Source organism: Elephas maximus, chromosome 10 (genome assembly GCF_024166365.1).
Source record: "Elephas maximus indicus isolate mEleMax1 chromosome 10, mEleMax1 primary haplotype, whole genome shotgun sequence".
In the NCBI taxonomy this organism is placed as follows: Eukaryota; Metazoa; Chordata; class Mammalia; order Proboscidea; family Elephantidae; genus Elephas; species Elephas maximus.
The window spans coordinates 76,560,293-76,573,295 of record NC_064828.1 but is presented as its reverse complement, the minus strand read 5'-3'; the positions used below and the strand labels follow the sequence as shown (position 1 = coordinate 76,573,295).

Genomic DNA, 13,003 nt, shown 5'->3' with positions numbered 1-13,003 from the left:
CTCCAGATTAAGAGCATATTTTATCTCAAGCAGTAAAACAATGATGGAATCCAGAGGGTGGTGGAGATTAGAGTTGATAGATAATGAGTCATTTTCCTACACATCCCCTCAAATTCACCCTGTATAGATGACCACCTGTTTGTCCTGAATCCTCCACCTACTAGCTTATCTCCTGGACTGTTTTCTCCTCTGTGAAATATAGGCATTTGCAAAGTTGTTCTAAAGGTGAATAGAGGTTGCTTACGTGAAAATGCTTACTCAACTATAATGTCATGCAAATTCAAAATATTCTCTTTTTTTTTTTCCCTAACTCTTCCTTGTTCAGATATCAACATCTTTTCTTTCTTCCTTGTATTTCTCTTCTGAATCTAATCTCATTTAAATCCACATTGTCCAAGAAGGTCTTTATAGTTAGGTGGGTAAGAGCCCTCTGCTCTTTCTGATCTTAATCTGTACCTTACTAAAAGGAACACAACACAGATAAACGAAGCATATATCATCAACCATGATCAAAAGATAAATCACATTGTTTGCTTATTTTTGCTTTTTCAAACAAAGTTTTTCATTCAACATTTGACATATTGAGTTCTTAAATATTTTTATTTGTAATTATTGTTGTAGTAGATTAAAAAAAAAAAAGGCAGTGTCCAATTCCCTGTTTTGTAAGATAAAAACAATTCAGGTTTTCTGGAATTCAGAAATATATTTCTTGATATCATAACAAGTCCATATCTTGCTGAGATTTCAGTGTTTTTGTTGTTATTAGTTGCCATCAAGTTGATTCTGACTCATGAGGAACCCATGTGTGCGGATTAGAATTGTTCCATAGGGTTTTCAAAGCTGTGATCTTTTGGAAGCACACCACCAGGCCTATCTCCTGAGGTGCCCCTGGGTGGGTTCCAACTGCCAACCTTTCAGCTAGTAGTTGAGCACTTAACCATCACGCCGCCTAGGGACTCCTTTTCAGCATTTTACTCCTTAGGAAATTTTGACCCAGTGAAACCAACTATGTCTTTAAAAAAGAGACGCTTCATGTTTTTTATTGGGGAAACATCTGTCTGCTGAGACTATAAATTGATAACAATTGAAAGTCTCTCTCTGGTTGCCTCTTACTCATTCCTTCCTGCTGCATCAGCCAGGGAACTAGTGGGAAAAGGGGGAGGGGATGCAGTGTTCTAAATCTGCAGAGGGGAAAGAGGTAATGCCCTTAAAATTGTTTAATCCTAAGTGATTCTTTGTACTCTTCAATTTTTTTGGCACCCTCTAGGCACAGTTTCCCTGAGTGTATTTTGCTTCAAACGAGAGCAAGAATCCACCTTAACTAGACTCCTGTTAATGTTTTTTCCTTAAAAACATACCTTTATGTGTAACTTAAGATACTGCATATTTAATTCTTTTTTTGCCTGAGCCATCGTAGTAACTCCAGACACATTCTCCTTGCTCCTTCTTAGCCCCATAGCCAAAGTGATGCTGCTAAACTGGAAGCCAGAAACTTCATCTTTTGCTTTCCAGTGCCCCCTGTCTCACTTGGGCCCAAAGTCAACGTGCTTACCATGGCCACAGGCCCTGATTCTCTGATACCCCTCTGACCTCCTTTCTTGCTACTCAGTCCCCACTCACTCTTCCCCAGCACACTCCTGTTTCAGGGCCTTTGCACTTCTGTTCTTTCTGCCTAGAACACTTTTCCTCCAGGTATCTGCATCACTAGCATCTCACCTGTAGGTCTCTGCTCAATGTCACTTTCTCATTGAGTCCTTCTCTGTCAGTCTGTTTAACTGCGGTTGTCATCCCCAGCCTCCACAGACATTTGCTGGTCTCCTTCCTCCATTCATTTCCATCCATAGCACTCATCACCTTCTAATGATTATAAAAGCTACTTACTTATTTTGCTTGTCTGGCTCACCACAATAGATTATAAGCTCCATTAGGGCAAGGATTTCATCTTTTTTGTTTATTACTGGCACTCAACGATTCTTTGAATGATAATTTTTTAAATTGGGCTCACACTTTACATAGAATTTTGTGTCCTTTTTCACTCAACATTGTTTGGTAAACATTTCCCCGTGTTTTAAATTTCTGGAAACATTTCTCACAACTGTATAATTATCCTATGATTGCACTTAATTTATTTAACTCTCTATTGTTGGACATTTACCTTATTGTCAGTTTTTTAAAATTGTTTTAAATAATACTGTGATTAATATGTTTGCCCATGACCCTTTTGAAAAAAATTCTAATAGTTTCTGTAGATATATTTTTAGAATAAACATATATGCCAAAGTGTACTAATGTTTAAAATTCTTAACAAGTATTTTCAGTTGTTTCTCAGAAAGATTGCACCAACTTATACTTCCACAAGCAGTGTATGAAAGTGTTGGTTTTACTGAATTTTTGGTAGCACTGAGAAGAAATCCTTCTAGATTGATAGGTGATATTTTTTTTATAAGGTATAATTTGTTTTATAGTTTGATTTTATTATGAGGTAAATTTTTTTTCCCCATAAATTTGTTCACCATTTGTGTTTCTTCTCTGTCTTCTTTTTTCAGAATATTTGCTCATTTTTTCTGTTGGGTTCTGGTATTTTCCTTATAAATTATTGTGTGCTATATTAACACCATTTCTTTTTATCAGATATGTTTCATATATTTTTCCAGTTGTCTCTAATTTTGATTTATGATTTTAATGGGCAGAATATTTAATCTTTATGCAGTCAAATATAGCCAGTTTTGATAGTCTCACAGGTAATTTTTAAACCTAAAAAGTCCTTTAATATCCAGATATAATATAAAACATTTGCCTACATTTTGCTGTTTAATAATTTGTTTTTCTCTTTTATTACTTAATCCAAAAGGAATTTATTTTGGTGTGTTTAATGAAATAGGAATCGAATATATTTATCTCTAAATGGTCAATTTTCTTCACATCGTTTTATTAAATAAATACATCCATTTTTCACTATTTTTTTTTTTCATTGTGCATTAGGTGTTTTTAAAATGCTCGCAGTCTTGTTAGCACCACCATAATTAAAATATGGAACATTTCTCTCACTCAGAAAATTCCTTTGTGTTTCCTTCCAGCCAATTTACCCCCAGCCTCCCAGACCCTGGCAACCACTGATCTGTTTTCTGTCCTTAGAGTTTCTTTTTTTTCTTTTCCAGAATGTTATAATAAATGGAATTATAAAATATATAACCATTTGTGTATAGCTTCTTTCGCTGATCATGATGCTTTTGAGATTTACCTGTGTCATTGCCTGTATCGGTAGCTCATTCTTTATCGTTGCTGAGTAATATTCCAGGGTATACATGTACCACAGTTGTACTGTTCATCTGGGTAGTTCCCAGTCTTGGGCTGTTTTAAATCAAACTGTTATGAGCATTCATGTATATGTCTCTGTGTAAACATATGTTTTGTTTCTCTTGGGTAACTACCTAGGAGTAAAATTGCTGGTTGTATGGTAAGTATAAATTTAGCTTTATTAGAAACTAACAAACTATTTTCAAAAGTAGTTGAACCACTTGGCATTCCCAAGAGCAATATATGAGAATTGTAGTTGTTCTAAATCCTTGTCAAAACTTATTATTGTCAGTTTTTTTAATTGATTAAAAAGATTTTGATGGGTCTGTAGTGGTATCTCATTGTGGTTTTAATTTGCATTTCCTTCATTACTAATGAGTTTAAGCATCTTTTCATTTGCCCATTGATTTTTGTTCCATATGTATTATACATTAATTCTTATATATACTAGTGTTTATTTTGATTGTTCCACTGATCTATCACTTCATTCTTATATAAGTACCATGTTACTTTAGCTAATGTAGTTTTATAGTGCATTTTAATACCTGTCAGAACAACTACCTCCTATTAAAACTTTCTGGGTATTTTCTCTTGTGTGCTTGTCCACAGGAAATTGAAGATAATTTATTTAAATGGCCTCCCACCTCAAAGTTAAGAAAAGTGGAGATTTTGTTAAAGCTAAGAATTATTTTAGAAGGAATTGATATCTTTGTAATAGTTTTCACACCAAGAAACGTGTTGTCTCCCGTTTTTAAAATCTTTTAAATATCTTAGAAAGTCTTGTCAGTTTTTTAAAAAATATATAGGTATGGCACATTTCTCAATGCTATTTCCAGATCTTTTGTTCTTTTTAACCACCGTTGATTTTTGGCTATTTATCTGGTATCAGAAATAATAGTAATTATTACTGTTGTATTCTGCCATTCACTTTCATTGCTGTTGTTGTGTGCCATCCAGTTGATTCTGACTCATAGCGACTCTATAGGACAGAGTAGAACTACCCCATAGAATTTCCAAGGAGCCACTGGTAGATTTGAACTGCTGACCTTTTGGTTAGCAGCAAAGCTCTTAACCGCTGCGCCACCAGGGCTCTTTCACTTTTGTAGTGGTATTCACAAGATGTTTCTATCACCAAGACCATATTTTCCAACTACCAATCCTTTTTCTTTGTCTCCAACTTTTACATTCCAATCACCAATAATTATCAATGCATCCTGATTGCATATTTGATCAATTTCAAATTGCAGAAGTTGATAAAAATCTTTGATTTCTTTCCCTTTGGTCTTAGTGATTGGTATATATATTTGAACAATATTCATATTAACTGGTCTTCTTTGTAGGCATATGGATATTATCCTATCACCAACAGGTTTGTTGCACTTCAGGATAGATCTTGAAATGTTCTTTTCGACGATGAATGCAACGCCATTCCTCTTCAAGTTGTCATTCCCAGCATAGTAGACCATATGATTGTCTGATTTAAAATGGCCAGTACTGGTACATTTCAGCTCATTAATGCCTAGGATAGCGATGTTTATGGGTTCCATTTCATTTTTGATGATTTCCAATTTTCCTGGATTCATACTTCATACGTTCTGTGTTCTGATTATTAATGGATGTTTACAGGTGTTTCTTCTTATTTTGAGTCATGCCACATTAGCAAATAAAGATCCTGAAAGCTTGACTCCATCCATGTCATTAAGGCCAACTCTACTTTGAGGAGGCAGCTCCTCCCCAGTAGTATTTTGAGTGCCTTCCTACCTGAGGGACTCATCTTCTGGTACTATATCAGATAGTGTTCTACTGCTATTCATAGGGTTTTCATTGGTTAATTCTTTTCAGAAGCAGACTGCCGGGTCCTTCTTCCTACTCTTAGTCTGGAAGCTCAGCTGAAACCTGCCTGCCATTTGAATACTGGTGGCATAGCTTCCAGCATCACAGCAACACGCAAGCCCCCATGGTACAACAAACTGACAGTCGTGTGGGGGGAAGCGCATATATATGTGTGTATATATATATATATATATTTTATATATATATAGAGAGAGAGAGAGATTTATCTCAAGAAAATGGCTCACATGGTTGTGGAGGCTGGCGAGTCCCAAAGTCCAGGCTTCTCCTGACTCATGTGGTTCCAGGGGTTGATGAACCTAGAGTCAGCAGGACAGACAGCAGGCTGCTGGCTCACAGGGCTGCGAAGCTGGTGAATCATGAGGTCGGCAGGTCAGATGTCAAGCTGCTGGCTCAAGTCCCAAGAACCAGAGGTCAGATGATGATGAGCGAGGAACAGGATCCAGAGCAAGCAAACGATCCTTGCCAGAGCATCCATATATATTGAGTGCAGGCCACACCTCTGGGGAAACTCCCCTAATAACTGATTGGCTGATGACATCAGATCACATCATGAAAATGATTACATTATATCACAAAATGGAGGATAATTACATCATATCACAAAATGGAGGATAATTACATAATACTGAGAATCATGGCCTAGCCAAGTTGGCATATGATATTAACTATCATATATATATGTGATGGAATATATATATATATATATATATATATATATATATGGAAACCCTGGTAGCATATTGGTTAGGAGCTACAGCTGCTAACCAAAAGGTCGGAAGTTTGAATCCACCAGGTACTCCTTGGAAACTCTATGAAGCACTTCTACTGTGTCCTATAGGGTTGCTATGAGTCAGAATCAACTTGATAGCAGCAGGTTTGCTTTTTCGGTTTTTAATATATGTATGTATATATGTTGTGTGTGCCATCAAGTCAATTCCAATCTGTAGTGACCCTGTATGACAAAGTAGAACTGCTCCATAGGCAGTCTTAGGCTGTAATTTTTACATATCTCCAGGTATTTTCTCACACAGAGCCACTGGTGGATTTGAACTACTGACCTTTTGGTTAGCAGTTGAGTGCTTAACAGTGTGCTGCCAGGGCTCCATATATATATTTTAAAACATTACTCTTATTTCCGTTAGTGTGGAGTAGTGTGCTTCTCAGACTGTTGCATGGAACCAGAAAACCATTTTAATACGTGAGATAGTTGGATTTTTTTGTTGTTGTTTTTGGCCAGAAGTAAATTACCTTGACCTTCTTGCATAAGGCATTTTTTAAGCAATTTTCATTTAGCATGCTCACATTATTGTATTCTCTGATCCTTTTTTGAAAGTAAAATTATCTTTTAAAATACACTTTGAAGAAAAATATAAAAGCGAACCTCTAGCTGTCCCTTAAATGCTTATCACTATAAGCCAGATACTCTTTATAAAGCCAGTAAAGATGGCATTATGTACGGTTTTTAGAAGGTACTTAAGGGATTGCCAGTGATGTGAAAATACTGTGGGATTGCATTTATTTTCTAACTATAAAGCATTATCTTTTAAAGTACAATAGACATTTTCTTATTATAAATATATTTCAGTTTTTAGAAACTTAACTTGTTTTTTAATATTATAGAGGAAGACAAAAGCAATAACAAGATCATTACCTGTTCTTTAAAAAAAATTAAAACATGCCTTATAGTAATCCCTACTTTGCTAGAGTGTGGGCAGAACCTGTGACTATGATGAGAGGGCTGCTGTCTTGATTAGGTTATGGTATATGGCAAATGGTGATAGGATTACGATACGATTTTATAAGGCTCCATTACAACAGACTGGAGAGAGAATGGAAGTCAGAGAGGTGTTCTTGCTGGTCTGGAAGAAAGCAAACATCCACACGTGAACCGCCTCCAGGGACCACATGGCAAAGAACTGCAGGTGCCTTCAGGAGCTAGAGCTGTGCCTGGCAGTCAGCTAGCAAGAAAACAGGCGCCCCAGTGCTACAATCACAAGGAACTGAATTCTGCCAACAACCTGAATGAATATGGAAGAAGACCTCGAGCTTCAGATGGGACCACAGCCTGGCTGACACCTTGATTGTGGCTTTGTGAGACCCTGAGCAGAAGTTCCAGCAAAACCTTGCCTGGATTCCTGACCCACGGAAACTATGAAATACTAATTTTTTTTTTTTAAGCTGCTAAATTTGTGGTAATTTGTTAGGCAGCATAGAAAACTAAAACATTAACCTTAAACAGATTATTGAACTGAGCTTAGGGTTTTCCATTTGTAAAATGGGGATCGTAGCTCTTTGTAGGGATGTTGTAGAATTAAAGGAAATGTTGATGGGAAATACCTGGAAATCAGTAGGTAGTCAGAAATGTTGGTGTGCCTCACCTGGTTGTTGTGATTTTCTTCTCTGACTTCTCCTTCTATATCCAGGCTGAGCCAGCATTGTCTTACTACACTGAGCATTAGTTTGCTTGCTTCTGGGTCTGTGAGTTGGTTAGGGTAGCTCTACTGCATAGAGCTTGGCTCTGGGCTTTGGGTTAAGTGCAGGTCTGCTCCACATGTATCCACATTCTTCTTGGACCAGTGGCTATCAGGAGTATCCTCCTAGGAGCTCAAGAGATGAAGCCAAACTGTTCAAGCATTACATCTGCTAACACTCTGTTGTCCAAAGCAAATCACATGGCTGAGCCCAGTATCAACTGGTGGGGAAATTTATTCTACGCACTCTAGTACATGTCAAGTTCACATGGCTAAGGGAGGAGGAAGGGATTATTGAGAACAATGATCTAATATACCTAAACTATTTTCAAGTAACAGCATTTTGGGTTCTTCCTGTTCTTATTCAGAGTGTTAGTTTATTTTTTCCTTCTGATTTAGTTCTTTTATGGATTCCTATAAAAATATCATATTAAAATCCCAAAGGCATTTGTAAAAGAATGTAAGTAGCAGAATTTGGAGACTTGATACACAAGCACAACTCTTGAATAGTTCTGTGATTTGGGGTAAACTAATTATATGTGACTTTCATTTTTCATGTCCCCAGAGGATCTTTCTAAAAGGGTCTCTTGAGAAATCTAAGAACATACAGAGAATAACCTATTGGTCCAAAAGTAGGTTACTAATATATTGCTAGGTCTACTTTACTCACTAAAAAGACAACAATGATGGATAACTTTGGCTTTTGTACCCATACTTGTCGTTAAGACATTCCCCATCTCTCAGCTAGGTAGCATTATCAGTGTTGTTTACTAGGAAAAAATTTAACCAAAATATTGTAAAAATAACCTTCCTTCTTTTGGTTCTGCTATAGGACATAATGATTATATTTGCCCAGCCACAAATCAGTGTACGATAGATAAGAACCGGCGCAAAAGCTGCCAGGCCTGCCGACTTCGGAAGTGCTATGAAGTTGGAATGGTGAAGTGTGGTGAGTATTCACTCTCCCTTTTACTGCCTGTGGGTTGTGTCGAAAGCTCTGTCTTCTGAGGAATGGTTTGAATAACTGGAGACATATTCTGGAGGAGAGGAGATTTAGGACATGTTAATTGTCTTCAAGTATTTGTATGCTGTCACATTGGAGGAGGGATTGACTTAACCATAGAGGACAGAACTGAGAGGATTGGGCACATGTTACAGGGGGCAAATCTTGGCCCAATTAGGGAAGACTATTCCACAGTTCAAGTGGTGGGGCAGTGGAATAGGCTGCCACACAGGTTAGTGGACATCTCGCCACTGAAATGGCCAAGTAGGGTTAGAAGACCATTTGCCTGAGGCCCTGCAAAGTCCAGTTCTAAGGATGAAGCCTAGTAAATGTCCACAGTTAAAGCTCGTGACAAGAAAGACTATCTTGTGAGTTATTTGGGTAACTGTGGGGAAGAGCCATGCCCACTCCTCCACTAAGTTTCTTTCATTTTTTTTTAGTTGTGATAGAAGTGAAAGTTTACAGAACAAATTAGTTTCTCGCTCAAAAATTTATACACAAATTGTTTCGTGGCATTGGTTGCAGTCCTGCATTGTGTCAGCACTCTCCCCCTTTCCCTTTGTACCTGGGTTCCCCAGTTTCATTCATCCAGTTTTTCTGTCCCGTCTCTCCTTCTCATCTTTGTTTTTGGGCAAGGGTTGCCCATTTGATCTCATATGCTTGATTGGTGTAAGAAGCATGTTCCTCACATGTGTTATTGTTTGTTTTATAGGGCTGCCTAATCTTAGGCGGAAAGGTGAACTTTGGAAGTGGTTTTGATTCTGAGTTAGAAGGGTGTCCAGGGGCCATAGTCTTGGAGGTTCCTCCATTCTTTGTCAGACCACTGAATCTGGTCTTTTTTGTGAACTTGGTCATTTGTTCTGCATTTTTCTCCTGCTGTGTCCAGGACCCTCTATTATAATCTTAGTTAGAGGTTGGTAGAGGTAGCTGGGCAGTATCTAGTTCTTCTGGTCTCTGGTCCTTTAGGCTGTGGTTCATGTGGTCCATTAATCCTTTGGACTAATTGTTCCCTTGAGTCTTTAATTTTTTTTCCCTTTCTTTTGCTCTGGACTAGAAGAGACTGATAGTTGTATCTTAGATGGCTGCTTGCAAGCTTTTAAGACCGCAGACGCTATTCACCAAAGTAGGATGTAGAACGTTGTCTTTTAAGAGCCATGTTGTGCCAACTGATGTAGATATCCCCTGAGCCTATGATCCTTTACCTTTGTGGCTGGGAACTTCATCCGTGAGGTGTTATATCTAAGAGGTTTCCTTGACTGTACCAGTTGTGTGCTCTATTGTCTATATTAATATGTAAGGATCACCTACAGTCATGTATTTAGAAATTTCTACCACCAAATCTATATCTGCTGGTGAGTGTGTTCCCTTACCCCCTCCCTCACCTCTTAGCATATCTATCCATCTATCTATCCATCTATCTATCCATTCATAGATTGTTTGTTGATTCTATTGTTGCAGGATTGTCTATGCTATAATACCATAGTTGTCCTCTGCTCCTGTGTTCCTCTCAGTGTCCTCTCTTGCCTTGGTCATGTTGTGCCTACTTCTCCCGTATTGTGTATTCCCTTTCCCTTTACAAATATTAACTCATGTCTACTATCTCTTTGGTAATTTTTCCTCCCTCCCCCTCCCACCCTTGGTAACCATCAAAGAGTGTTGTTTTGTTTTGTCTTCTATGTGTAAATCTCTTGCTGTTACTTTATGAAAGTGGTCTTATACAACATTTGTAGCTTTATGATTGCCTTATTTCACTCAGCATAATGCCCTCCAGATCCATTCATATTGTGAAATGTTTCGCGGATTCGTCATTATTCTTTATCATTGAGTAGTATTCTGTTATATGTATGTTCCACAGTTCGTTAATCCATTCATCTGTTGATGGGCACTTGGGTTGCTTCCACCTTTTTGCTATTGTGGATAATGCTGCAGTGAACATGGGTGTGCATATGTCTGTTTGTGCTATGGCTCTATTTCTTTAGGGTATATACCTAGGAGAAGGATTCCTGGATCATGTGGTATTTCTATTTCTAGCTTTTTGAGTAAGCACCATATCATTTTCCATAATGGTTGTACCATTTTACATTCCCACCAACAGTGTATAAGAGTGTCAGTCTCCCCACATCCTTGCCAACATTTGTTATTTTCTGTTTTTTTTTTTTTTTAAATAGGTCCTGGTAATATCAGGGTGAGATGGTATCTCGTTGTAGTTTTGATTTGCATCTCTCTAATTGCTAATGGGAGCCCCAGTGGTACAGTGGTGAAGAGCTGGGCTTCTCATCAAAAGGTTGGCAGTTCAAATCCACCCGTCACTCCTTGGAAGCGTATGGGGTAGTTCTACTCTGTCCTGTAGGGTTGCTATGAATTGGAATCGACTTGATGGCAATGGGTTTGGGTTTTTCTGGTTCTGCTACTTTCTAGTTTTCCTACCTTGGACAAATTATTTGCAGTCTCTTTTGCCTGATTCCTCCTCAAAGCTGGAGATAGTAATAGCACCTGTCCTCTGGAGTGGTTGTCACAATGAGATAATCTCTGTGTAATACCCAATACCTGGCACATAGGAGCTTCCAGAAGATGTTAGCTAATATTATTATCATTTATCACAATTGTTACCATCATCATAATCTTTTGGCTGGGGCTATTTACCACTATCTAGTGTGGAACACCCTGATTTGGAAGAGTTTCTCGTTAAGCTCACTCAGAGGCAGCTGTCCAGGCCTATCTGTCAAAGCCACAACACTTGAAATGTCCTTGGTAGAAAAATGTGAGTTCCTTGACAAGAACTTGATTTTATTTAACCTTTTGTGCCCCAGAACATTGTAGTATGGGGCCTGGTAAATAATATTTGTTGGTGAAAGTTGGTCAAATAAATTTGAATGTATGGATTCAAAATTTTTCACTTTAGGTATATAAATCTGTTTTGTAAACTCCATATCCTCATACACTACAAAAAAGGCATACATGATCAGAGAATTACTTTCTTAAAACATATTTTTTGTTCCATTTTACTCTGGGAGTATAATCCATAACCTCTTTAGCACTCTATCTGATCACTAATAAAATGAATTATGTTTTAGGCTTTTAATTCTTTCAGCAATAAATTTGATTCGAATGTTCCTGAATGGATGGAACTCTTCCTTCTCCTTGTGGTTAGTCAACAGTAAGAGAAAATTGATAAATTTTCTTGGAAACCAATAATTTAAATTTACTGAGGTGTTCAAAGGAATATATATTTTAAATGTAGACAATTGAATTTAGTGAGCAAACATGTTGATAGAGGGATAGAAACTAAGTATTTTGCAGATTTTAACTTTTAGATTAGTTTTTTAGAGAAAATTTATATAATATAAAAGTTGTGCCTATGTTAATGACAACCCTGACTTACATGTTTTTCTTAATTTCCATTTTATGTTTTGGTCTTTACCCCATGAATATTTAGAAATATTTTGTACTCAAATGTATAGGGGTTTGAACATTATATTTTTTGTCATTGATTTCTGCTTTTATTATATTGAGGCCAGAGACTATGTTCTATATATCAATTTTAGTTAAGATTTTCTTCTTGACCTAGTATGTGATAATTCTTGCAAGTATTCCCTGAATTTTTGTAGATCAAACTTGTTAATTGTATAATTCCAATATTCTGAATTTTGACCTTTTTTTCCTGTTTGCTGAGTTGTTTAGAGAGCTATTAAAATATCTTATGAAAGCGATGCGTTTGTCAGCTTCTGTTTTTCTTTTGATCATTTGTGTGTGTGTGTATTTTATGTTTGGAGGCTATTGTTGTTGGCTTTTTTAATGCATATGAATTTAGAATTGTTTATCTTGGTGAATTGTTCATTTCCTGATTTGGTGGTGAGCCTCTTTATCTCTAAAGATGACTTTTTTGCCATAGAGTTCATATTGTCTGATATTGATGGACTGTTTACATTTATTGTGATCACTCATATTTGGGTTTCATTTCTATCATTTTATTTTTTGTTTTTAATATTTTATCATGTATTTCCTTCTTTTTTCCTCTTCAAAGTGGATCACATTGTTTTCTTTTTTCTTCTACTAGCTATAATTCTGTTACAATTCTTTTAGTGATAACATTTCCATTTTTAACAAGAATTCTTGAGTAATTTGAGAATTTAAGTGAGTGTCTCTAATATCACTCTTCCCAAATTAGGAATCTTAGAAAGTTCTAACCAAAATCATCCCTCTCTCATCTTACGTATTATTGTCTAGAATTTGGTTTCACCTTGTTTCTGTACCTCTATAAATTAATCATTATTCCTTTATTTATTCAAAGCTTTTTTAGATGTAATCTTACGTTTACCAATTTATTTTCTTAACATTGCTTCTTAAATCCCATTCCTTCCTTCTGGTTCATTTTTTC

At 36.8% G+C, this 13,003-nt stretch overlaps 1 protein-coding gene across 5 annotated transcripts in view; it reads left to right on the top strand.

Moving 5' to 3' along the window:
- ESR2 (estrogen receptor 2) overlaps window positions 1–13,003 on the top strand; it is a 117,408-nt gene that overhangs the window by 68,879 nt on the left and 35,526 nt on the right. For all 5 annotated transcript variants that reach the window (XM_049899541.1, XM_049899543.1, XM_049899540.1 and 2 more), the window contains one exon: window positions 8,455–8,571. In XM_049899541.1, coding sequence (XP_049755498.1) covers window positions 8,455–8,571 — 117 coding nt within the window. The remainder of the gene's footprint in view (window positions 1–8,454; window positions 8,572–13,003) is intronic.